Source organism: Drosophila kikkawai, chromosome 3L, assembly GCF_030179895.1.
Source record: "Drosophila kikkawai strain 14028-0561.14 chromosome 3L, DkikHiC1v2, whole genome shotgun sequence".
NCBI classification, from domain to species: Eukaryota; Metazoa; Arthropoda; class Insecta; order Diptera; family Drosophilidae; genus Drosophila; species Drosophila kikkawai.
Genome location: NC_091730.1, coordinates 14,705,139 through 14,726,449, shown reverse-complemented (window position 1 = coordinate 14,726,449; position 21,311 = coordinate 14,705,139). Strand labels below are relative to the sequence as shown.

Below are 21,311 nucleotides of genomic sequence, written 5' to 3'. Positions count from 1 at the left end.
AAATAAAATAATATAAGATTGGTAATCTATAAATCCCGTGAGAATGCATCATCATGGCGATGCCTCGCCAGCTTCCTGCGCCTCCTGCTCCGCCTGGAAACTTCTCATCTGGCTGACTGTGTCGCAGAGGGCAACCAGCTTGCGCACCGAACTGCCCAGGTGTTCCACGCGGTGTCTGTAGGCCAGGCAGCCGTCCAAGGCGCTGCCCGTGTCCTCCCGCTGATCGCTGCTCTGCATCAGCTGACGAAAGTTCTGCAGGATACGGACCACAGCCAATTCGCACTCTGGCTTGAGATTGTACACCTTTTGAGAGTCTTGCGGCGAAGCGTTCAGTGCCAAGGCCTTGTTATTGGACTCGATGTGGAGTAGGGTGTTGTTGGAGCGCTCCATTATCTCGTCTATCTTGCTGATCTGCTTGCCCAAGGACCGTCGATGGGCGGCTGTAGTGGGGTTCAGGTGAATTAGATGAAGGAACTTGGCTTGGCTAATTGTATTTACCTAATCGCGCCAACATTTCGTCGGCAGCGTCGGGCATTTCGAAATCTTTATTTATATGAGAAACAATGTGACCGTGGTGTTGAAAGCTAATATATTCCAAAAAATGTTGAAAATACTAGTTTCATCGAAATTCGAACTCAACAAGTTCGAATGATCGGTTAGAGTTTGAAATTTTTTAATTTTGAAATATTATTAAAGAATATAAGAAATTAGAGACTACACTTTTACTCTTTTCTACTCGAAACCCTTCTTAAGTTCCCCTCCGTTTTCCCTTAACGAACAAATCATATCTAACGTTTTTTGGTTTATTATTGTTGTTCAAATTGTATTTGTTTTCTATTTAAGTTTAAGTGTAATCCGTTTCATGGTGTTTGCATTACAGTTACAATTTACTCATAAACATCCTCCTTGTCGGCGACGTACTTAATAATGTCGGCAGGTTTCAGCAGCTTCTCGGCATCGGAGTCAGGGATCTCGAATCCAAACTCATCCTCCATGGCCATGATGACCTCCACGTGATCCAACGAGTCCAGTCCCAAGTCGTTAATGAAGTGCGACTCAACGTTGAGCTGTAAATGGATACGTTATTAGCATGGATTGCTATATATGTGGGCAAAGGATAGGCTTTGTTCAGTTCTTTTGTGGCGGTAACCATTGCACTGGCAAAGGCAATCAATGTGATTTGTTTTTTTACCTTGCAGGGATCGATCTTGTCGTACAGCTTGAGGACAAGCAAGACCCGCTCGTTGATAAGCTTCAGCGAGAGCGGCGGTTTCGCCGAGTACCTGCGCACCGATTGCGTTTGCCAGCGATTGCGTCTGCACTCCTGGTTGGTTTTGGTTTTGGCCAAAAGAAAAGAACGAAACACAAACCAAAGAGTTAGTGGGGCCTTGAAGTGGATAGTTTTACCTTGTCGGCGGTGACTTTGTCGTAGGCGGAGACAACCTTCAGCACACGGAACTTGATGTCCTCGATGGTGCTTTTGGCCGAGTAGCTTCGCACTCCGAATTTCTGTGAATTATATGAGTTAGTTTACGGATGAAGTGTCTTTAAAGAGCCAAGATAGCTGGGAATTCTTGTTTTAGATTTTTAAAGTTTTCTAATTGAATTTATTTGAGTTTGTTAGAATTTTATCAGATAGTTTATGTCAATCTAAGAATTTGATAAACTTGGAATATCTTATACAACTTTAATAAATTATTGAAAACATCGATTGATAGCAATAAATTACTCTTTTGTTGATATAGTTTTGCCTTGTGAATATAACAAAATAAGAAATAAACATGAATTATTTAATAATTAATTAATTCAATGACAAATAGAAAAAAATATAAAAGATTTCCAGAAACTATGAAAATAATAATAGAAAACTGGAAGAAATAGAAGAACTGACTCATAAAATTCAATTTTAAATCTACTACTTGCTAGTTAAAGTCCCTGTAGAGACAAATTGGCTAAATTGTACAAAAAACTGTCTCTTTTATAATTATTTTGGCTCAAGCTTGTTTTAAACTAAACTAACATTTAAACTTTAATTATTGTGAAGTGAAAGTGCCAGTATCAGTGGTAAATATTTTACAATAATAACTAAAAACTTTTGCAAGGCAAGTTCCTCAGTATCACTGATCATAAATGGTTCTTTTAAAGTAAAATCCTTGGCCATGTTATTGGACCTCTCCTCCATCGACATAAGAAGTTTCTGGTTACTTTTAGCCAATTTCCACTGTAGTATTATCAAACACACACACATGCAAGCACCGGCCTTGTTTGTATTAGTGCGTTGACCAGGGGAAACAATCATGTTTTATGCAAAACAATATGATGCAATCACTTTAGGCCCCTAGTTAGCCACATGTCGCTATGCCATTGCAGCCTGGGGTTCTTAAGACCCATCCATAGATCCTTTTTGGAGCTATAAAACTCCCCAGGCTCCGACGTTTGCAATGAGGTTAGGTAGCCAAATCTGGAGAGGTTCCCCACCTACATATATGGGGCCTGGAAAATATGTTACCCCTAGCTAAGCACTCACTTGGCTCCATTGATTGGCCACGGCCGGCACGGCAATCCTGTGCATCATCCTGGCCTGCTGTGACTGGACAAGGGCGGCGCTGGCGATCCTCTTGGGGGCCAAAGTCGCCGCCAGCCGACTGCAGCTGCGGGCGATCTGTGTGAACGACATCTCGGGTCTCCTGCAAGGTAAATACGGGCGAATTAATCACGCGTCTCGCCGGGAAAAGTGCACGCGGGCAGTACACGATATTGAGCAATTTCTTACACAGTTTTCAGATTATGTAAAAGTTCTGGAGCAAAAGAAAGACGGCTAATGTCGGTGTGGCCAGAGGTTGTTTCTAAATAGTTGGGGCTAACGCAAGCCACCAGACCAAAAATTCATAAAGTCTGGTAACATTGGATGCAGCTGATTAATCATGAGTGCTCATCGATAACGATTCTTTGTAATCGAATAGGTGGGATATTTGAAACTCTTCTTCAGAACTCGGCAACGTTTCAGATTCCTCAAAATCCAATTAAACTACCAATTGATTAGATATACAAAAGTCTCATATATTTATAGGTATTTTCTTTTTTATAAACAATATACATTTAGGTCTGAACATTAGTCATATAAAATCCAATTTACACATTTCGGGAGTAACAAAAAATACATACAATAAGTACAGTATAAATACACGAATATAACAAAACAATCGTCCTTTGATTTAAAGCCATTGTTGTAGAAAGTCGTAGTAAATTCGCCTTCTTATTGTCCAGCAATCTAAGCGATAAAAGAAAATATTAAAAAATGAGGTCGCAGCGATAAGAGGGTTTTATTTGCTCGACTGGTGACATCACTTACAACAACAAGGTGGTCCTTATCACGCACCACGCCCGGCTCTGCGCCCGTTCGAATGTCGATGACTCCGCCCTTGCCCTTGACCACGTTGTGCTCCAGCCTGCAAAACGAGATAAACGAGAAAAGTGAAATGGTAGTTTCAGAAAATGTCGTGGGAATTAATTGTGCAATTAATTAAAAGCTTAACATTTTTGTTAAGAAAGTTCTAAGCAATTAATAGGCAGTTCCAAGTTCTAAGTCAATACTTACGAATTTCTGTCCACAATGGAGACGATCTGGGCAGTGCCCACGGTGTCGATGATGTAGGTGCTGAACTCGATGATTCGCGGAATGATCAGGATCAGGTCGCCCTTGTCCTTTTTCAGCTCGAGCGGTATGCGAATGACCATGAGGTCGTCGTTGTGGTTCGTTAGCGTAAAGTCGATCTTTTCCAGCGGCAGGCGGTGCTTCTGCTTGTACGTCTTGCCGTCCAGGACATAGATGGCCTTGTTGCTCAGCAGGATGAAGCGATCGCGAGACTTGTAGCCATGGCGATCGAACTTGGTGCAGAAGGACTGGTACTTCAGTTGCTCGCTGCCAAAGGTGCTGGCCACGAAGTCGTTGACCCGCTGGATGTGCTCCTTGGGTATGCGATCCTCCTGGAACCAGGTTGACACACTCGACGCATAGTTGTTCTTCTTGTTTTTGAACACCTTCTCGGCGAGCACCTTCAGTTCGAATTGGCGCTTCTGCTGCGGCGTCAGTTTCAGGCGGTAGATCCTGGCCAGGTGCAGGCGATGCAGGCGGTGCAGATACTCGGAGGCCTCCTGACAGTGACCGGGTGCATGGGGCCAGCTCTTGTCTAGCACCTTGCTGGGCAGTTCCTTAGCCAGCCGCAGCAGCCACATGCGCTTAGCATTGGCAATGAAGTCCTCGTTGAAACCGTTGGGAGCCTCGTTGCGGGTAATGAAGCCCTTGATAAAGGCCCGGATCTTGTCGGCAGCCTCCCTCTTCCGCTTGGCCGCCTGCTGGGCCAACCTGCGGCGACAGTAGCTCTGCAGGATGATCACCTGGGCGCGGAGCTTAAGGTACTTTCTCCTTTGGATCAGTCCCTTCCAGTGGGCCTGGATTATGGCCGCGATATCGTGCTTCTTGAGCTGGTACGCATCTTCCGTGTCGAACAACGTCCTTGGCCACCGAATGAAGAGCTTTGTCTCGCCCACGCGGTACTTCTCATCATCCCAGCCCAAATCCTTGACCAGCTGCTGGACTCCAGCCTTCGGTCCGCCCGGACCCTTGTAGTTCGGCCAGGTGGACTTGCTTAGTGACTTGTAGCGCTCCAGGAAGAGCTCATAGGTGCGACGGTAGGCGAAGCCGGCCCTCCTCACCCGCAGGTTCTCCATGAGTCCCAAATACTTCACCTGGTGCAGCACCAACTGGTCGTTGAAGACACCTGGCGCCTGGAGATCGTTGGGCTTGATGCAGCGAATGTAGCTCGGCTCCTTGCACATCAGGATGTCCATGAGGTTGTTCAGCGAAGCGCGGAACTGGGTGATGGCCGTGTCGGGGCGCTTAAGACTGCGCAGCTCCTGCTCCGGGAAGCAGCTCCTTACAATTCCGTTGCCCGCCTTGCTGAGCGTCTCCTTCAGATCCCTGAAGAGTAAGTCGTTGTTCTTGTCGAGGAAGCCATGAACGCTGTATGTGACCTCGCCGGCGTAGTGAACCAGCCGGAACTCGTCACGCAGCATGATCTTCTGGATGTGAGTTGGGGCCTTTTCATGGCAAACATAGTGATGATGCTGGGCCAGCTTGTTGGTGAGCTTCTCCAGGAAGGTAATGTCCGTGGGCTCGCCCGGCCGCAAGCATTCCTCATCCAGAATGGAGATGATGCCCTTGTGCTTCTCCTCGATCAAATTGCAGATTACCTTGTTGTCGAAGTACTCCACGGGTATCCATTCGATGCCCTCGCGACGGTACTCGTCCTGCTCGGACTTCAGCGTCAGCTCGATGAACAGCTGTTGGAGCTTCTCGTTGCAGAAGTTGATGCAGAACTGCTCGAAACTATTCTTCTGGAAGATCTCGAAGCCATAGATGTCCAGGATGCCCATCACATTGCTCTTGGCGCTCCGCGTGTCCTTTGCTTGCAGCGAGATATTCAGGCGCTGGACCAGCCACGAGAATAGGCGATCGTAGACGGCCTTGGCCAGGGCATCCCTGGCATAGATGGCCAGCTCTTGGTTCAGCGGTGAGGTCACCACATCACCGCGAGCATCGATGGTGCGATGGGTCAGTGCGGCCTCCAGTTCGCCGGCATTTACGCCCAGGAGCCGGGCAGCAGTCACTACCACATCGCGGCTGTTTACCTTGGAACTACCCTCGACCTCGCTGAATGCCACATTGCCCAGATGCAGAATACTGGCCACAATGTCGAAAATCTCGCGCTGCTCCTCCTTGGTGAAATCGATCACGCTGAGTGCCTGCTGCACCTGCCGGAAGTTGTCCGCATCGTTGATGCTCGACACGCTGCCCTTGAGCTGTAGAATAAAAGAGTTTAGAGTTTATAAAGAATCCTCTAAAGAAATCAAGCCTAGAAGCTCACCCCATCGGTCAGGTAGCTGTAGGTGTCCAGAGCCCGCTCCAGACGCAGCTCCTTCAGCAGGGTCTCATCGGCGCCGGCCAGGAGTTGGTAAAAGATGTGGAAATTCCTCTCTCCAGCCATTTGGGCTACCACACGGGACTTTTCCAGGAGGTAATTAAGGATATTACCCCCGATGGGTGCTCCCTTGAAGTCGAACTGGATGTCCATGTACTTGCCGAAGCGAGAGGAGTTGTCGTTGCGGTTGGTCTTGGCATTGCCAAAGGCCTCCAGGACGGGATTGCTCTTCAGCAGCTTATCCTTGACACCCTCGACGGTGGTCTGATTGCCCGAGCAGGCGGCAATGAACTGCAGCACCTTCTTGGAGGCCTCGGTCTTGCCGGAACCACTCTCGCCCGAGATGAGCACGCACTGGCCACGGTTCTCCTCGATCAGCGAACGGAAGGCATTATCCGTCACAGCGAAGCTAGAGGGGAATTTTTTAAAATTAAAGGAAAGGGGATTTTGGGGAAAATTATATTATTAATACTTAAGGAGAGAAATTATGTTGAATTAAATATTATTAAGTAGAGGAATGACACTTACACATGTGGAGGCATCTCGTAAAAGTGTTTGTTCTTGTACTCCTTGATGTGGGCATCGGAGTAGATGGACAGCTGCTTGTAGGGATTCACCGAGATTAGCACCTGACCAATGTACGTCTGTCAAAAGCAAAGGTTAAAATATGTATTACAAAGCTAACAATAAAGATAGTTACATTAAAGTTAAACTTACATAGATCAGATTCTCCTGGAAGCGTTTCTTCAAGTTCTCAATGAAGGCATCCTCGCTCTGGTAGTTCTCCAGCAGCACAAAGTCCTGGACGCCGGCACGATCGCGTTCATGCAAACCCGTCTCCATGTTGGGCAAAGTTGTAGAGCTAAAATGAAAAAATATTCCAAGATTTACAAAGAATGTACTTGGGTGATTTCAATCTCTGCGATTTCCCTGTAATTTTCCCCACTTCCTGGGAAACTCCTTCGCCCCACCTCTCCAATCCCATAACCCTTATCTTTCACGTACCTAATCTTACAACTAAGCAAAAAGGGTTGCCATGTTTTAGCCCGCTGTCTTGATTAGAGGACAAGAAACCTCTTGAGAACACAAATACCCATTCCATTTTGATAAGATTTACGTAAAGTATAGGCTTGGGAATTTATAAAGAAACAAGGCGGCGGAAATGAAAGCTTCAGTCCACAAATAACAACTAAAGTTTAAATGCATTGCAATGACTTCATGCTATGAGACAATATCCAATATTGTTTTTATCACAATCCAATCCAATCTCAAACTCTTGGTATTTATAGAAGTCTAGAAATAATGGTGGGCAGGTGCAATTCACCACCTTATCAATGCCATATTTCATTAGGAGTCGGAGCAGAGGGGACTGACTTTATAGCTTTTACTGATATGGGGCGGGGTAAATCCATAAAGAGCCCGATTACGCAATGGATTTTGTGGTTCAAGTAATACTATAAGCCGTCTCAAGAAGTGTGTGTGTGGGTTTGCACTTTGATATATGTATTAATCTAATTAATCAGGTGACTAGATCACGTTCTCCTTGGAGCCTCTACCTGGTCATGGTTATTCGATTGTCTCCTTTGCTTTGATTACGATGATCTTCACTGGGAATCCCTCCTGATCTCTCTGAGCGTTTCACACTTTCTAATCTCTCTCTATCTCCGGCAGAGATGTCAGAATTCGCACATATTCCGCCCGTTGACGGTTCTGATGGCAAACTAACGCGATCCGCTGGCAGTTGAGGTGTTTTAACCATCAATACTTCTCCGTTCTACATATCAATTGGCCTCGTAGCATTTTTTTTTTTTCGCCTTTTTTATCAACGATAATATAACTCTAGCTATACGGAGAAGAGCAATGGGCCGCTGCCAATCAGTCCTCCGATTAGATAAAGCCTTTCTGCTTTCGCAAAACTAAATGCGGGACTCGGGTTTTGGTATGAACCATGACAATATCCCAAAGGCAAAGGAATTCCGGAGCGGAATCCAGTATCTGAGTTCATTTATTTGATTTATATGAGTCAATCCTTAAGTTATACGTTCTCATCTTGGGTTTTTATGGACTGGGAGGGAAGATTATGATTCAGAGACTTTAGCAGTAATTAAAAAGGTTATTTTTAGATAAAATAATGTTGGGGAAATATGGGGAGAAATAAAAGGAATGCATATTTGCATAAATGACTCATATTATAGCACATTGCAGGAGGAAGTAGTTTAATAATTTGCTTGGAAGTTAGGCAGTAATCTCTTAAGGATTAAGAGAAATTGATACAATAATGCAAACATTAAAAGTATTATTTACTATATCTGCTCTTCGTTTTTGATAAGATCTTTAACCATCAGGCTCTAACAGGCAAAAAGGTTTTTACACCCTTCTATGGTATATAATTTTAGTTAAAAGTTAAAACAGAAATGAAGGAGTCATTTCCGACCTCAAAAAGTATATATATTCTTGATCAGCATCAACAGGCGAATCTTTCTAGCCATGTCCGCAAGAAAAATTTTTTTTTCAATTTTTTGAAAATTTTATAAGGGGTTACATCGTTAAAATTTTGAAAAATCGATAAAAATTTCGATTTCCTAAAATTTAAAATAAAGTATGCAGCTTTTATAAACTAATAAAAAATAACACAGAGCCGCTTTCCGAACTGAAATTAATATATTTTTGGCTAAGTTATGATCGATTTTTGATTTGATTCCATGATCCTATGGCAAACTGCTTCCCAAAATTAGTTTCTTGTTTTTATTTATTTATTAAAATCAAAGAAATTCGAAAAGAATCACCCAGAACATTATTAAATTGTATTTATTTGTATTTATTTTAAAATAGAATTTGCTCACTCGTCACTGATATCCATATTTCAGTTTTTAAATATTGTTTCTCCAACTTTTTTATGATCACAGATCAAATACTATTGTTTCAAAAAATACAAAGATTCCAATATAAAACCTTTGCCCGCTTTAATACGTTTTTAATATGTTTAAAAAATAAATAATACGCGGTTTTAAAACCGGTTTTAAGGATATTTTTTCTGTTCTTTTTTTTTGCGAACTTAGCGACTTAGAGATCGTTCGCTGACTGCCTCATAAAAGTGGATTCGTTGAATCAGAATTCTCGTTTCAATTGCGAATCCAGACTCTGAGGCGGACCCCTACTCCGATCGCTCTCCCATTAGCGCCGTGTTATCAGCTATCAGTACGCTAAATAAGTCATTGCCGAAGGCAAACATTGTAAGTAAGTAGTTCGTACACACACTCACTCACACCCTCGGTATCAATTGATGTCACTTTTGTTTTGTTCCCCAACGATAGGTGATCAATGGAGCAGAAGGCAGAGAGATCCCATCGAGACAAGGCCCTGGACTAATTGCAAAATGTTTGCCGGTAATTCAAGACTAAAGGTCTTGTTGTTGCAGGAATTCTTGAAGCTCGAAGAGATCGACGGACACGTAGCAGCTCTGTGGCAAGTCGGTGTTTGTCACATAATTGGTTAATTGCACGTAGGACGGAGATTGTTGTGGATAGCGAAACATGTCTGCGAGAACCATTTATGGAAGAGTATACAATAATGGGAGTCAGACTTGACTTTCCATTTAATTTCCGCACCTTAAGTTAATTTACGGACGCCTGAGATTATGCTACACATCATATATATTAGAAGGTAAAAATCGTTAGGGTTCTCAACCGCCAGATACCCCATCCTCTAGAACTTATATAGACAGTTAGTAGACGACTTTTGGCACGCATTGATAACGGAGTTATTTCTACACAACAAATTTAATTATATGTCCTAGCCCCACATACATTAATGTGATTAGATAAACTCATTACAGGTTATTGATAAAAATTAATACCTTAATAATGTGGGGGACATCATAAATATAAATAGATGGGTAAATAATAAATTTATAATTAAGTGATTTAATTATTATTTAATGACTAATACATAGCTGTGTGATTTTTTATAATTTCCTCAATAAAGAATATACAGAAAAAACTTTAGAAGCAATTAATAATTTGTTTAGGTTAATAGTTGTTCATAAATATTATGTTATATTAAATTTAGTTAGATTCCTTTTCATATACGCTGAGCAAATAGAAATCGAGAAAAAAAAACCTTGAAAGCAATCACAATCTTTTGCTGTTTATAAACCAAGGAATGTAAGCATTTCCCTTAGGAATAAAATTAAAAAAAAATTTTATATTCCTCCTAAGAGGGTTATCAAAAGTCATTAAACTTTTCCCATGTGGTTTTTTCCTTTCCCTGAGGGAATCGCCTTCTTGTCGACTTTTGATCCACGCATTCTTTTGTCGCCATTCAGCTTTTGTAATTGATCGGAGAACTGGTTTCTCTGCTCCACAATCATGATGTAACATAAGAGAGAAGAACTCCTGCTCTTAGTGGAATCGGACAACTCGTAAACATGTCTACGACACACGACCCATAACGGAACCCAAAAATGTTTGTCCCACCCCAAACACGGATAAGTTCTTAACTTTTTTATTTTAACACTGAACAAAATTGAGAGATAAAATAATAAACATTAAAATTGCTGGAGAAAATAAAAACGGGCTATCTTATAATGAATTTTCTAAGGCTAGTGTAAATAATTAAGTAAATGTTAAAAGGCTAAATAAAACATATTGAAGCCTTCAAAGTAGAATTTTCCTTCAGTGTAATACGATTTTATGATCTGCATACAAATGACGTCATATATCAAGTAGCTATAACGCGGGAGATATTGAACTCTTCAATGTGCGTTAAGCTTATGCACTGCTGGCCGAACGATTAAAGAACTCAAAAAGATCGAGAATCAAACGACGGAGAATCTAGAATGGCTTAAGAAGTGGGAAGATCCCACAAAGCCCCTTTGGATCGTATGCAAATTAATGAACGTAGTTATTAGAACGGTGCCTTGATCGATCCGAGATCGAGAGCGAGCTCTAATGATCGGAGCGATGAAGAAAAGAAAGCCAGTCCAAATTTGGGCCACTATTCTAATGAGAAAACCGGGCATTAAACGATGCCCCGGGAACTGGAGATGCATCGACTGACTATAAAAAGGGAATGCAGATGCAATGGTCAGGTTATTACCATCTTGGCGATCATGGATCGAAGAGTGACTGCGATTTGTCTGGGTGAGTATTGGAATTTCAAAAATCTTCTCTAAGGAATCCCAATTAACTCGTTCTCCTTTTCTGCAGTGCTCCTGCTGCAGCTGGTGGGCCACGCCTGGGGCTTCCAGGATAAGACCCCGGTGCAGACCAGCCTGGTGACCGGCCAGGCCAGGAACGATAAGCAGCAACAGGTGCTGGACGATACGCTGGGAAGTGGTCGGGGAATCGACGAGCACCTTTTGAAGACCATTGGTAAGGGCGGCATCAAGCTGGTGATGGCAACCGGCGCCTCGACGACCACCCCGAAACCGTCAGTACATCAACATCATTACTATTATCCACCAGAGGATCAGCAGCATCCGCGCCAGTACGGTTATGGTCCGCCGCCGCCATGGTCGCCCACTCCGCCCATTTACCCGCCGCCACCACAACGGCCGTGGGGACCGCCGCCTCCACCATCGCCAGTGCCAGGACCACAGCCTCCTCCATTTTACAATCCCTACTACAATGGCTACAACTACTACGGCGGCTTCGGTGGATATGGCTATCCTGGCTATGGGGGCTATCCTGGCTTCGGCGGCTATCCCGGCTATCCGTTCTATCCCTTCTATCGCTCCTCGGCTGGCGGCGATGGGGATACCCAGGTACCCGGACCCGATGGCCTAACGCCCTCGCCCATTCCAGGCGTCTTCCAGGGCCGGGCCGTGCTCTCCCAGAACTTCCTTGAGGGTAGGAATAATGCCAACATTGTGCCACTGTATCATCTGCTCCAAATGGCTAGGGTTTAGGATGTTTAACTATAATTTGATAGATTGAACAAAACTAAATAAAGTGAAAACTAATTATGTGGAAGTTATGGAAGTTTTAAAAATCTCGAAGAATTAAATTGGATCGATTTTAAATTCAGTTATACAAACGATGGTATACAAGCATATCCCTAGAAAGTAACAAATATCTTGCCGTGTAATCGAACCCAGCTTAAGGCCTGAGAATATTCGAAACACAAAGCTTATAAGAATCACGCCTCATGAATGGATCATTAGGTTTGGCAGAGAGCATACTTATTACCAAGAGGCCGCTGACCGAAAGAAGCGATGATCGAATTCGTTCACAGCCTGAACTTCAAACGATCGTTAAGTCATCGTCACATTTCTCTCTCACCCTCTCTGTTTTTCTGGTAAATTAAAATTCAAAGTTTGCAATGTTCGCTTGAGTTGAGCGAAACCCACAAATCTGGACTCGCCGCTGCGCTGAGTCACCCGCACATTTTTGGGGACGAGGCCCCGTGGAGATCTTGCCGGCATCTGTGACGCATAGCCAGTACCCAAAGCCTCGGATAACCATTAAGTATTAAACAATCACTAAAGGCATTCTCGCCTTGCTGTTTTCTTAGCACCATTGCAGGCCGTAAAATACGTCAACTGACGGTTGATCTTGAACGCGATTTACAGCAAAAAAATCTGCTGAAAAAAAGGTTTCGTTTCGTTGTTCTGTTTTCTTTTACCTTTTTATTTAAATATCTTCAAACCAGACTTTTTGCTTGCACACACCAATAATTTTTAAAGGTTTTCTGCTAATTTGACACTTTTTCCAAAAATCCGATTCGCTGTAATTGTGATCCCAACACGAGCTGACAACGACACTCACTCCTCCATCGCCGTTCTGGCAATGTGGAAATGGAAAAGAAAGACTGCCGGGCTCTTGGGGCTCGTCAATCGTGGTTTTATGACAAGTGGGGCGACTTTTGCTTTGTGTGTATTATGTGCTCACTTAGGTACCTCCATTCGAGTGGGGCATATGGCCATGAATGGCTCCGATAATTATTTTTATGAGGGTGGATCAGTAATGTCTAAGAGGGAATAGGTTACAGCGAGTTTGGTTTCGGATTGAGTGTGGCAATGTCTCTCAAAGTGATTTGCATTTTGAAGTGGAGTTCCTATTTTGTTTATATATCAAACATAATAATGTTTCGTTTACTGAAAGATGAAGGAGTTTTTAGCTTAATACGTTCCAGATCTTAAATATTAAATAATAATTAAATAATATCATAAAATAAACAAGTTTATCAGGAAGTAACTGATTCCATTAAGATCTTTTATCAATGATCTTTCCATTCATAAAAATAGGGCATTCATAGAGTTAACTCAATCCCCATTCACTGCTTGTGCAAATCTTTCTTGGAAAACTCAGTGCTTCAATGGTTATATGGACGTTTATCGCTCGGGGTCTTGGCATTTCCCCTCTACTTTTTAGTATCTTATCAAATCAGCTCTTTTTAAAGGGAAATAAACGAAAGCCATAAAATGCAATGGGGCCCGAAAGAGATACTACACCCTGTATGTGTACATGATCAATTGTTATATCAGTGAAATTGGTTCAACCCCGGGAAAGAGATAACGCGCGATACCGACCGAAACCGATAAGGGAAAGTTCAAGTTTGTCATCGAAGCTTTAGACCTTTTTTTTCGGTTGGTTGTGGGTATGGATACTACATATGTAGCTAGCGTAAGATTTGGTTAAATGTTAAATTTTGTAGAGCCACCTGACAAGGCTGCGGCGATAATAAATATGTATCGCAATTAACCGAACCAAAAGGCGTGCAATTTTATTTCCTTCTCTAGGTTCTTTGACTCTTTTGTCTTTTTGTTTGGCCAGTTAGTTGGCAAAAAACTTGGCATTACATCATTACCAAAATAATCTTCTGTGTCTGTGTCTTCTCCCCCCGACATGGTTTTCCAACTCGTTTCATTTGGGTGCCAAGTGTGAGGCAATGACATTGAGGCCAGTGCTGTGTGCACTTGAAAAAGAAGTCCTAAACTGTATGAATCATAACTGGGAGAACTTGTTTGCGGTTTTAATTCTTGTTAACAAAGAAATGTTGAAAATCAACTAAGAATATAAAAGACCTGGAGTTTGTCAGGAAAATAATAAAGATTATAAAACAGTTGTCCCCATGAGTAATTAAAAAATATAAATAGTGTTTTTAATATATCACGGAATCTTAAGAACAAAGTTTTACTAGAAATATACATATTTTTCGTGAATTTGAGCCGATCCTTTCCTTATTTCCATATTTCATATTACCTTTAACTGTAATCATATTTTTATTTAGTATTTTCTCCAAGTGTAACGTCGGTTATTGTTATTTGTTTGTATTTAAACAGCTGCCAGATTTGGCAAATCATTTGGTTTGTCGATCGATTGCAGTTGCTTATTTTTAAGCAGCTTATGGCCACAGTTTTCAAAATTGGGTCAATTTAATGGAGGGCCGCAACAGTTTGTCAATGAAATCGAAATTTGATACAATTTCAATTGGTCAACGGGGGAGGGGAGTCATATATCTGTATTTCTGTATGTATATATCCCTCCTCGCTGCATACTGATTACTCATAGCCCGCTCTCACACATCCCCATACGCAGTGTTGACCCTCTTTGGCTGTGTGTGTTTCTGTCTGTGTCTATTTGTTCCTGCTATAAAACCTGGACAAACAGACTTAGCGCGGGTTGGAGCGACGAAGACGGGCAGGTGACCCCCAACCACCACAGCCACATATCCTTGATGGGAACCATGGTGTGGCGTGGAAGCAGGAAGCAAACGGAACAGCCAGAGAGTGAAAGATAGAGAGAGGGAAGCAAAGAGCGGAATGGATGTGCCTAAACGTTCGCTTTATTAGAGGAGCATCACCGTAAACCAGATCTCCTCTTCGATTTGTGGCTGCTTACACGGAGAGAAAATGCAAGAACTTTGCTTAAAGAAGTTGTTGTATTTTCATTTATGATTAACGTAAAATAATTTAAAAATGTATATTAATTATTTAAAAAAGGATTTATTTGCCTTAAAATAATAAAATAGCAATACTTTCCGAATTCAAATTAATACATTTTGGGCTTAATAATAATCGTTTTACCATGAGCCAATTGATAATGCAAGTATATACAAACTTCGGCTCATTGAAGTTAAATTCCTGTCTTGGTAATTGATATAAATATTTTTCCCAGTGTGGGCTTTTGTAGCTATTTTTTTTTTTTTACTTTTCTTTTGTAGCTTTTGTTGCGTTTGGTGTCCAAGTTCAAATCGTGCAAAGGAAAGAAAGCAGCGGAAGACGCTGCAGATCACGACCACAGGCAAACCGGCAGAACCGCTTTTTCGAATTTATTTCTTTTTTTGTTGTTTTTGCACCGCATATCGCTTATAATATTTTTTATACATTTTTGTTGTGTCTTCCCCCGGTGCTTTTAACATTTGTTAGCTGTCAGGATATGCAAAGATCGGTAGTGGTAATTGGTTTTATAGGCCATCGGGGCCATGGACTGTGGCGGATTAAGAAGCTCGGACAACCGATTGACAAATTGGACAGCAAGCTCAGCATATTTGTAAGCGGGCCTCCTAAGTACGCATAATTTCACCTCGTTATTTGTTTCTACCTGTTTGAGTTTCTTTTTCGATGCGGGTACCGTTAGCTTGACCCGGCGCTCCAGGTGACAGCGGCAAAAAACGATCGAGCCGCGAACTTGTCGGGAGTGTGTGTTTTATTTGTTTATTTTTTTTGTTGTTTAATGAAAAATCGAGGCCAAGGCGGCAACAGCACTTGCACTGCACAAACACACTCACTCACACACTCTCTTGGGTCTTTCGTGCCTGTCGTTTAATATTTTACACCCCGCACGCCCAACGCATTCAAATGAGAGGTAGTGCCCAAAAAAGTTCTCGCCCGAGAATAAAATTCAAACACGCGCTATTCCGCACGCGAACGCGCACCTTGCAAAAGCTGAAACTCAAATGACTTCGTCGGGCTTCGATTTGCCGCCACATTTCGCCAAGCAGCTGTTGGTGACGGGCCTGCCAACTCTATTGCGAAGAAAGTCTTAAATTTATCGATAACCTGATAACGATATATCAAGGCTGTTGAGCTTGATGTTATCGCTATCAAATTTGATTTTACGATCGTTTTTTTTAATTATTGTAAATCTAAGAAAATTGGTAAGAAATTAGAATTATACAATTGTAAAAAATAGTATGGGTGTTTTTTTCTTTTAATTCTACCGATTTCCTTGCAGATTTCTTCCAGAACAATGTTCAATTGTCCACAAAAATTTACTTTTATATTCTTCTGAAAATCCAATATCTAAGAAAACCCTTGTTTTTTATCTTCAAACTGATCCACAAATTTTATTCTTCTTTCCTCTTTTTTACCTTAAATTCCATAACAAGGTGATATTTACTACTATAGGTTTTTAAAGCCATAACACACAACATTATACTATTTGATTTGATCGCTGATAAATGTCCGTGTTCCATATATTGTTCTTCTTCAATCCAGAAATGCGAGAAATAAGTGTGGAAAAAGTACCTGTACTTGAAAGCCTTGAAAGGTGTGTGTGTGTTCAGACCAGGCTGAAGCCCTGAGTTTGCTGGATGGCTTGCAGTAGCTTGAACTTGAGGCGCTCCTTGGTCTTGTAGCGCGGAAGGTCCAGCAGATTGAAGCAAGTGTGGGCGACGGGCAGGAAGCGCTCATCGGATGTGGGCTGAATGGTGAGCTGCATTGGAAATCATCTGAATATGATTTCTTTGTACTTTCCGATGTTATTGAAAAACTCACCTTGAGAGCCTTCATGCCTTGGATGGGAATACGGTCGCTGCCAGTCAAATAGAGTAGGAAACTCTTCTTTTCCGCCTCGGACAGATCATGAATAATCTCCCAAAACCATTTGATCTATAAGAAAAAAACAAACATCAAGCCATTGATATAACTTCTTAAGGCAGAGACTCACTGTGTCATCACCCGAATTGTAGCCCTCCTTGTACTCGCAGTTGTCCTCCAGTGCCTGCCAGTCATATTCCTCGTTGCCAACCACCACCGCCATAAGCTCCTCGGGCTGGAAAATGTTTATCACTCGACCGGAGCACACCTTCAAGAAGCCCTTGTGGAAGGCATTGTAGTGCAGTTCTACCGACTTGTTAAACACAAAGTCCACATACAGGTCCACAAACTCTTGTCTGAAGAGAAAATTTATAGAGGTTTTTAATTAGTTTTAGTTGTTTTTTATATCTAAAAGAAAACCTTACCTATTTTCAAGCGTTACGGCTATGTCGCTGCCGTCCGGCTTAAGGCACTTGGTCTCCGACTCGCCAAACACGTCGCGCGATATCTCAAAGGTGAGGTCGAAGACCTCCTTGAAATCCTCACCCTTGTAATCGAGCAGCGACTGCATAGAGTTGGCCTCCGGCGGCGACAACTGCCGGAGATCGCTGAGATCGACTGGCTTTCCCAGCAGCTTCTTGAACAGGGCCAGCGGGAAGGGCAGATTGATGATCGTAAAGTTGTAGATGGCCAAACCGCAGAGCACGCCGATCAGGAAGTACATGTTCTCCGTCTCGAAGGTGAGATCGGCGAACCAAAGCAAACGCGACTCCTCAAACTCCTTGAACATGCCATACTTGGGATCGAGGAGATCCTTCAGGAGCAGCATAAAGAACTCCTTGCGCACGCCACCGGCATCCTCGGCCTCCTCGCCGTGGAACTTGATTTTCAGAGGCTTCTTGAGATCACTTTGCGAGTAGCGCTGCAACTCTCGTAGGGAATCCTGCACCAGATTCTCACGCGTCACGTTTAGGACTATGAACTGGCAGACTGGCAGGCCATAGTTGAGCAGATTGTAAAATGCCTGCGGAGAGTGAGAGTATATAAGCTGGCTGTTTCATTCTTATCCTTCCCTTAACCCACATTATTGGCCGCATTGGCCATGGCCGAGTGCATCTGGAGGGCCTGGTCCGCTTGCAGCAGGGCCGTTTTGGCCGCCGGATCAAAGAGGAATGAATAGTTGCAGATATTGAACTCGCCGGCAGTGTCGGCCATTATCCACTTGACATACTCCTGCTGCACGTCAGCATAGTCGCCGAGATCTGGCCAGTAGAAGACCTGATAGTTGAGGCGATCATCGCGTCGGTTATTGATGGCGCAGAGCGTTGAGATCAGCTTGAGGATCACCTCCAGCTCGGAGCTGTAGGGCAGCAGCTGCAGAACGGAAACATTATTCACTTTCACAAAGATATATATTCAAACATAATACCCTTTGACGTCTCTCGGCGGAGGGATTGACCACAGCCAGGCCCATTTTGAAGCTTATTATGTGGACTACGACATGCAGAAAGTTTTGTACCAAATGCTCAAAGTACTCCGTTGGCGTTTGGGCCAGCCACTTCATCAGCACCTTGCGCGGATTCTCCGTCAGTTTGAATATGGCATTGGCGAAGGGCACCTGCAGGGACTTGTAGTGCTTGGAGTTAACAAATTCATGGTACAGCGGCAGGAGGAGGTATACACGCATGCTCTCCACATCTGCGGGCGAGGCCACCATGGAACCAATCAGCTCCTTGGTCACATTGTCCCAGATCTAGCGGATCTAGTCTTTAGAAGAAATATTGAAAATCAAGTCGAGAGTGATACCCACCACCTGCTTGATGGCTTCATTCTCCACATTGCGCAGATGATCGAAGGCCAGTTGGGCCGCCTTGAGATCCAATCCATGGTTGCGAACGGAGCAGCCAAAGTGTCTTTCGTGGTCCAGCAGGAAGGAGGCATTCAGGCAGGCCTGGCTCTTGAAGATCAGCTCCATCGTGTTCAGCAGATCCAAGTCGCTTTGATCGTCCTGCTTGAAGCGAGCACACTGCTTGGTGGCCTCCGCCGTCAAGGACAGAATCTGGGATTTTTCCCTGAAAAAAGTAGGAGGAAATTTCCAGAAATTCCTTAAGGAAAGTCACTTGTGTTTACTTGTAGTTCCTTTGATCCTCGGGCGGCACTTTGTCCACATACAAAGTGGTCGTCACAATGGACTGATCCCCGCCGGAGAAGACCTGATATATGACCACCGAGACCTTGGCATCGCTGGATTGCAGCAAAGCCGATCCACTAGGCGATACCCAAGGACCAATGACTACTTGCGGCAGCATCAAACTCTTGGTGCTCCTCGTGCCCAGCTGCCCCGAGCTGCCCAATCCAAAGCTATAGACTCTTCCGCGCGACGGCACCAGTGCCAGCGTGTGTCGATTGCCGCAGGCAACCTGGGTAATGGTGCTTCCCATCAGCTCCATAACCATTCTCGGCAGCATTTCGTTCGAGCCAAAGCCATGCCCCAATTGGCCATAGGCACCAGCTCCGCAGGTGAACACACCGCCCTCGTTGGTTAGAAACACTGAGAACTCATCGCCGCAGGCCACAAACCGTACGCCCAGAGTGCGCAGCGTCTTCAGCTGGGTGGGATAGGCGCGGTTCTCCTCATCATTCAGGCCCAGCTGACCGCAGTTGTTTCTGCCCCAGCCGAACACAGCACTGGACTTTGAGATGAGGAACGAGTGATTGCCACCGCAGGCAATGGCAGCCAACGGAATTCCCAGAAGCGTGGTCAGTCTTACGGGATGATTGCTGTGCGTCAGCTCCTTGGGGGTGTTGACTCCCAGCTGGCCGTAGATGTTGGAGCCCCACGAGTAGAGTTCGCCACCTGAAAGAAGCAGGGAAGGCAGGGGTGGTTATCAAAAGGAAAAGTCCAAAGTATTGATAAAAATTGTAGGAGCTTTTCCAGTAAAAAGACCGCCTAGGCGCTCATCCTGTAATACTTGTGTAATACTTAGCACTTACAGCTCGTCAGCGCCAGGCTGTGATTGTTGCCGCAGGCAATCTGCACCACTGTCTTGGCCACCAGCTGGCGCACGATTTTTGGCAGTTGGACGATCTCCTGATCGGTGGCATGCCCCAGCTGGCCGCAATCGTTGTCGCCCCAACTCAGCACCTGGCCCCATTCGGACAAGGCTAATGAGTGGCGGCTGCCGCAGGCAATCTGGATAATCACATAGTCCTGCAGCTCCGGGATAAGCACTGCAAAGAGTCCGCAGAGATAAGTAAGTGGGACTCGGTTACAGCCGTGTTGGTGGTGGCGGTGACGATGAGGTGGAGATAGTAGTGAAAGGAAAGTCAAGACGATACATGAAGATTATGTACATACGAAATGGCGACATACGTGGCCTTTTGGTGGGCAGGTCGTGACCCAGCTGGGAGTGGTCATTGCTGCCGCAGGCGTACACCTTGCCGTTGGCAGTCAGAAAGAGGGTGTGCCGGTGTCCACAGGCCACCTGCTGCACGGCAGAGTCCGGCTGCCAGGGTATTTGGGTAGGCGTGAGGATCTGTCGTTGGAATGGAGTAAGTAACTTAGTAGCCAGAGCCTGTCAACTCTAATAGATAACCATTTACCTGCTCATCCTCGATGCCGCCGAGGCCCAGTTGTCCATGGGTGGTGCTCCCCCAGCAGTATAGCTCCATGCCGGTTGCCATTCCAGCGCCAGCTCCGTTGACTTTGGCTTAATTACTTTCTAGCTGATACACTTCCGACGCTACGAGAATTTTCGAGAAAGTAGCCGTGGTGTTAGCTACATTCTTCGCCCACTCTTGCCCTCTGCGCTTTGCTGTTGTTTTTGTTTTTGCTGTGGTTCCGCTCGCTCCAGATACGGATTCCCTTGCTCATGCCTTTGACACTGTCACACACAAGGTTGTCTAACTGGATCTTGCCGAGTTACCGAGAACTACGCCTGCATATCTGTTTTCTATGAAAATAAAATATAAAAAATCAAAAACCAGCAACAAAAAACCAACAAATAATTGTGGGGCTGCCAATCGATTGTAAAAGCGCCAGCCGAGCTTTTCGTAAGTTGGCAACTCTGGAACTGTGCTTTAATCAGGGCTGCAATGATTCGGATTAGAGATCAAAAATAATAATATATTGAAATATATATTAAAAATAAAATTTAATAATATGAAAACAATACGAAAAAACTAAAAAAAAAAAAAGAGTTCAAAGTTTTTAAATTAAAATATATATATTAAATATATATTATATTTTATACTTAATTACAACGGCAATGAATCGGATGAGATATAAAAAAAAATTAAATATAAAATCAAATGATAAAATACATAAGAAAACATATTAAAATAAAATTCAAAATAATATTTCGTAGTTTTTTAATTAAAATCTTTTTATTAGTATTATTATTAAACAACCCGATAAAACTTGTTAGAATCTGATATAAAAATATACAAAAAAAACAATAAAAAAAATTATAGAAATATAAATAAAAATTAATATTAAAAAAAAATTAATAAAAATATTTATAATGTAATTAATAATTTTAACTCACTTATAAACATTTAATAATAAC

General features: G+C 43.4%; 5 protein-coding genes across 11 annotated transcripts; 1 reads left to right on the top strand and 4 right to left on the bottom strand.

Moving 5' to 3' along the window:
* Window positions 1-51: 51 nt before the first annotated feature.
* Window positions 52-635, bottom strand: msd1 (mitotic spindle density 1). The gene is made up of 2 exons (XM_017167349.3): window positions 499-635; window positions 52-440 (listed from the first exon to the last, which is right to left on the bottom strand). Exons 1-2 carry the CDS (start codon window positions 533-535, stop codon window positions 52-54), a joined length of 426 nt encoding a protein of 141 aa, XP_017022838.1. The 5' UTR covers window positions 536-635.
* Window positions 636-789: 154 nt separating this feature from the next.
* Window positions 790-2,893, bottom strand: ND-ACP (NADH dehydrogenase (ubiquinone) acyl carrier protein). 3 transcript variants are annotated; one of them, XM_017167347.3, is made up of 5 exons: window positions 2,774-2,893; window positions 2,528-2,687; window positions 1,423-1,509; window positions 1,193-1,324; window positions 790-1,067 (listed from the first exon to the last, which is right to left on the bottom strand). In XM_017167347.3, the coding sequence occupies exons 2-5, from the start codon at window positions 2,675-2,677 to the stop codon at window positions 888-890; spliced, it is 549 nt and encodes a 182-aa protein (XP_017022836.1). In that variant the 5' UTR covers window positions 2,678-2,687; window positions 2,774-2,893; the 3' UTR covers window positions 790-887. The 3 variants fall into 3 exon arrangements, with proteins under 3 accessions (XP_017022836.1, XP_017022835.1, XP_017022834.1); XM_017167346.3 differs by lacking the exon at window positions 1,193-1,324 and having other exon boundaries at window positions 1,408-1,509; window positions 2,774-2,892; XM_017167345.3 differs by lacking the exon at window positions 1,423-1,509 and having other exon boundaries at window positions 2,774-2,892.
* Window positions 2,894-3,039: 146 nt separating this feature from the next.
* On the bottom strand, window positions 3,040-15,869 carry Myo61F (Myosin 61F). Of its 3 annotated transcripts, none has more exons than XM_017167625.3 (7): window positions 15,527-15,869; window positions 6,699-6,843; window positions 6,510-6,625; window positions 5,928-6,390; window positions 3,599-5,862; window positions 3,353-3,449; window positions 3,040-3,271 (listed from the first exon to the last, which is right to left on the bottom strand). In XM_017167625.3, exons 2-7 carry the CDS (start codon window positions 6,822-6,824, stop codon window positions 3,257-3,259), a joined length of 3,081 nt encoding a protein of 1,026 aa, XP_017023114.1. In that variant the 5' UTR covers window positions 6,825-6,843; window positions 15,527-15,869; the 3' UTR covers window positions 3,040-3,256. The 3 variants fall into 3 exon arrangements, with proteins under 3 accessions (XP_017023114.1, XP_017023113.1, XP_017023112.1); XM_017167624.3 differs by lacking the exon at window positions 15,527-15,869 and adding an exon at window positions 12,606-12,762; XM_017167623.3 differs by lacking the exon at window positions 15,527-15,869 and adding an exon at window positions 7,538-7,697.
* LOC108075261 (annexin A7) lies at window positions 11,083-11,904 on the top strand. 2 transcript variants are annotated; one of them, XM_017167627.2, is made up of 3 exons: window positions 11,083-11,122; window positions 11,189-11,353; window positions 11,447-11,904. In XM_017167627.2, exons 1-3 carry the CDS (start codon window positions 11,092-11,094, stop codon window positions 11,887-11,889), a joined length of 639 nt encoding a protein of 212 aa, XP_017023116.1. In that variant the 5' UTR covers window positions 11,083-11,091; the 3' UTR covers window positions 11,890-11,904. The 2 variants fall into 2 exon arrangements, with proteins under 2 accessions (XP_017023116.1, XP_017023115.1); XM_017167626.2 differs by having other exon boundaries at window positions 11,189-11,904.
* Window positions 15,870-16,249: 380 nt separating the features above from the next.
* On the bottom strand, window positions 16,250-20,748 carry Herc4 (HECT and RLD domain containing E3 ubiquitin ligase 4). Of its 2 annotated transcripts, none has more exons than XM_017167668.3 (11): window positions 20,347-20,748; window positions 20,102-20,279; window positions 19,738-19,974; window positions 18,874-19,600; window positions 18,554-18,815; window positions 18,173-18,496; window positions 17,827-18,117; window positions 17,169-17,767; window positions 16,874-17,099; window positions 16,702-16,815; window positions 16,250-16,639 (listed from the first exon to the last, which is right to left on the bottom strand). In XM_017167668.3, exons 1-11 carry the CDS (start codon window positions 20,425-20,427, stop codon window positions 16,487-16,489), a joined length of 3,192 nt encoding a protein of 1,063 aa, XP_017023157.1. In that variant the 5' UTR covers window positions 20,428-20,748; the 3' UTR covers window positions 16,250-16,486. The 2 variants fall into 2 exon arrangements, with proteins under 2 accessions (XP_017023157.1, XP_017023158.1); XM_017167669.3 differs by having other exon boundaries at window positions 20,117-20,279.
* Window positions 20,749-21,311: the final 563 nt, after the last annotated feature.